Below are 3,440 nucleotides of genomic sequence, written 5' to 3'. Positions count from 1 at the left end.
GAATATAAAGACTAAAACAAACAGACTGAGACACAGCTTCTTCCCCAGAGCTGTGTAATCAATCACCCCCCTAACCCCCAGTCACACACACAACCTCCCCCCTATGGACAGACACAGAACACTGGACCTCACACCTCCTCCTAAAGACTGAGATTTGCACTGAGCTGCACCTTATAATGTTACTACACTCTTGCTGCTAACATGCTGCTGACCTGATTAGGTCCCATACATCCCTTTTTATTTGTTCATATTTTTATATTGACTTATACAATTGTGTGTATGTCGAGAGCTTCCGGAAAAAATTTCGTTGTGCTATGCATAATGACAATAAAAATTCTTGACTCTTTTAAATCCACATTAAAACAATTAAACATATGAGATGATAAAACAGAATCAGGACAGACATAATGGGACAGCCAAAATGTGTACATTTGTATATAGTACGTGTCTACGTGTGTTTGCAAGGTGGTATGTAACCTGTAAGTAAGGTTTTGAATAGGAAGCTGATGAGATCTCACCACTGGAATGTGCTTACAGAAATGAATTTTGGACAGATTTCTTCCTCTGTTTGGGGAATAAATACTGTATGTTCTTACCCACACAACACAAAATGGATCATGACTATGATCATTTTAAACTGATATTCACCATTCACTACTTCTGAACGATCATGACTATGATCATTTTAAACTGATGTTCAGAAGTAGTGAATGGTGAATCAGATTTTGTTGTACCAGTGTTATCGACCCATTAAATGGCTGTTATCAGTTTGTTATCAGGCCCATATGGGTTAGTAGGCCCTACTCCACCTTTTGATCTGTGCTGGAATGCAATAATAAATGCAGAGTGTATCATGATTCGAGTTCCAGTAATGATTTAAACAACTTCTTACTAAAGTAACTTCCATGAACTTTGTGCCTAATTATAACATAATGACATGCACCTTCTGGCCTACTGGTAAGTAGAGTTTGCCCTGCTGAAGTACAATTATGTGTGTGATAACTGATGGGGTGATAAAATTTGCAATCACTGGGTTGTGTGTCAGCAGCTTCAGTCAGGCTTCATTAACTCTTCTGTGGTTGTCATGTTGCTGTTGTTGAATGCCAGTAAAATAACTGTTGGTTTATCTTTGTCAAAATGATTATTAAAAGTATAAAATACATTGTCTGGTTGTGGCTACATTTAAAGTAAGAGATTACATTTTATTTGAACACATGGTGTTACTAGAAGCGTGTCTTACTTTCTGTGCCATCGGCCTCGGCCTGCTCCTCCCTCTGTCTCTTCTTGAACTTCATGTTACCAAAGTGCATGACAGCACCAACGATCTTATAGCAGCCGTACTTCTCCTCCAGAGTAAAGCCCAGTGTGTCCATGGCATGCTGCACACATACAGAGATGAAAGATTGTACCACATCAGAGTGCAGTGAATGTCTTTTCTGGGACGAGAGTGTGTTTCTTACATCGGTGAGCATCAGTTCGTCTCCGTCATTGAGGCCTTCCACTGTGGTCACACCCTGAGAGCAGAAGTGGTAGTCGTAGGGGTTGGTGGTCACCAGCAGCATGTCTGTGCCACAGGACAACCACAGAAACAACAGCATAAAGTTAGATACTTCACTTCCACCTTCAGAAAATCTTTTAAGTCGTTTTTAAACAGTTTTTTAACATAAACTTTCTTTTCGCTGTGGATTGATTGTTGCCCACAAAGAGGCTGAAAAAGGTTGGACCTTATAAAGTTTTACAGCCAACATGAAAGCAAACCGCTGCCTATGTCCACATGCAGCAGGCACAGGGTAACATCATCATCCCACTGGCGTGATGTCCACCTGATGCATATAAGTCCAATATTCACTCTCCTTTTTTGTTCTGCTCTCCACCAACTGCTGAGAAAAATGTCCAGCTTTCCTGCCTTGTCCCCAGCAGAGATCAAGTGACTAAGACACAAAACAAATTAGTGGTTTCGATGAAGAAATATATTAATTTCAAAAAGGGTAAATTTCAATATTTAATTAAGTAATTTTGCATTTGAAGCACACAGCAGTTAGTTTGGCTAAGATTGCCTAATAAACTGAGACTTTGTATATGAAACAATTAGTCAGCTGGCAATTATTTTGATATGGCTTTTTTTGTAAAATAAATGTATGGTTCCAGCCTCTTTCCTCTCGGAAATTTTGAGGTTTGGCTGTTAGTTTGAGCTGGAGTCAAATTCCTTGTATTTTGATAATACTTGGCAGTAAAGTTTATGCTTATGGAAAACAAGCCTTGTGCAGGTTATACACTGTGGGCTCTGGGTATCTGTCAGCATTAGGCTACTCACTATTTTCTCAGTTTCACATCAATGAACTGTTTAATCCATGAATAATCGGAAGATTAATCCATGAATAATTATTGGTTGCACCCCAATGCTGCTTACAAATGAATGCATGAATAATAATCTGATGATATAGTTATGATAGTAGAACACTTCTTTTCTTTCAGGGAGTTACGTTTAGCAGGCTACTGTTAAACGATGTGACCACTTCTTCTGCCATGTTCTTATGTGAGCGACACCCCGTGTGTAACCGCCAGTCGGTGTCAGCCACTCATGGCTCGAGTCTGATGAGTGTAAAGCGGGAGAAATTAACATTACTAAACTAGAGAATTGCATTTTCTGAAGAAAATGCGTATGGATGCTGAGTGCTGAAAGATCGCCCTGAAAATGCTGAACATTTTGACACCTGAATGGTTTTGCTAGCTGAAAGTAAGCTGAAGTAAAATTTTCTCATTCATTTGAATGGGGCAAGATTTTCAAAATAAAGCTAAATATTTTAAAAGTATGAAGTTCAGAAAACGTTTGAAGAAAAGCATGAATATCCTTGAAGAGCTGAACATTTTAATAGCTGAAAGAATGCTGAAGTAGAATTTCCACATTCATTTGAATGGGGCAAAACTTTCAAAATAAAGCTAAATATTTCAAAAGTATGAAGTTTACAAAAGTTCTGAATAGAAGCATGAATGTCCTCGAAGAGCTGAACTTTTTGATAGCTGAAAGAGCTGAATGTATGCTGAAGTAGAATTTTCCCATTCATTTGAATGGGCAAAATTTTGCTGAAAGACACTAAATAGTTAAAAAAGTATAAAGGTTAGAAACAAGAAAAATAATAGCATAAATGTCCTTAAAAAGATGAACACGTCGATACCTAAACGGTTTTCATAGCTGAAAGTATGCTGAAAAAATTAAGTGCCAAAAAATGGACGGAAGAAACCAGAATAATAAAGACCAGGATAACATAGTGTGGATGCTGAATCAGCATCCATACAATAAACAAACCATATAAGGAAATCTGAAATTATGAAAGAATTGGAAAAAGCTTAAATAAATTCCTATAGCCTTCATTGGCTGCTAAACTGCCACTCAAATCCCCAAGCCCCGCCCAATCCCACCACCCTTCCCCGCCCCACAG

General features: G+C 38.3%; 1 protein-coding gene across 1 annotated transcript in view; it reads right to left on the bottom strand.

Annotated features, from left to right (window-relative positions):
- LOC109968607 (myosin-7B-like) overlaps positions 1-3,440 on the bottom strand; it is a 34,732-nt gene that overhangs the window by 22,493 nt on the left and 8,799 nt on the right. Inside the window, exons 10-11 of the mRNA XM_020614987.1 lie at positions 1,461-1,564; positions 1,241-1,379 (exon numbers count right to left, since the gene is read on the bottom strand). Of these exons, the coding sequence (XP_020470643.1) occupies positions 1,241-1,379; positions 1,461-1,564 (243 nt within the window). The remainder of the gene's footprint in view (positions 1-1,240; positions 1,380-1,460; positions 1,565-3,440) is intronic.

Source organism: Monopterus albus, unplaced genomic scaffold (genome assembly GCF_001952655.1).
Source record: "Monopterus albus unplaced genomic scaffold, M_albus_1.0 scaffold155.1, whole genome shotgun sequence".
NCBI classification, from domain to species: Eukaryota; Metazoa; Chordata; class Actinopteri; order Synbranchiformes; family Synbranchidae; genus Monopterus; species Monopterus albus.
Note: the sequence above shows the minus strand (reverse complement) of the source record. Positions and strands in the feature narration are given on the sequence as shown.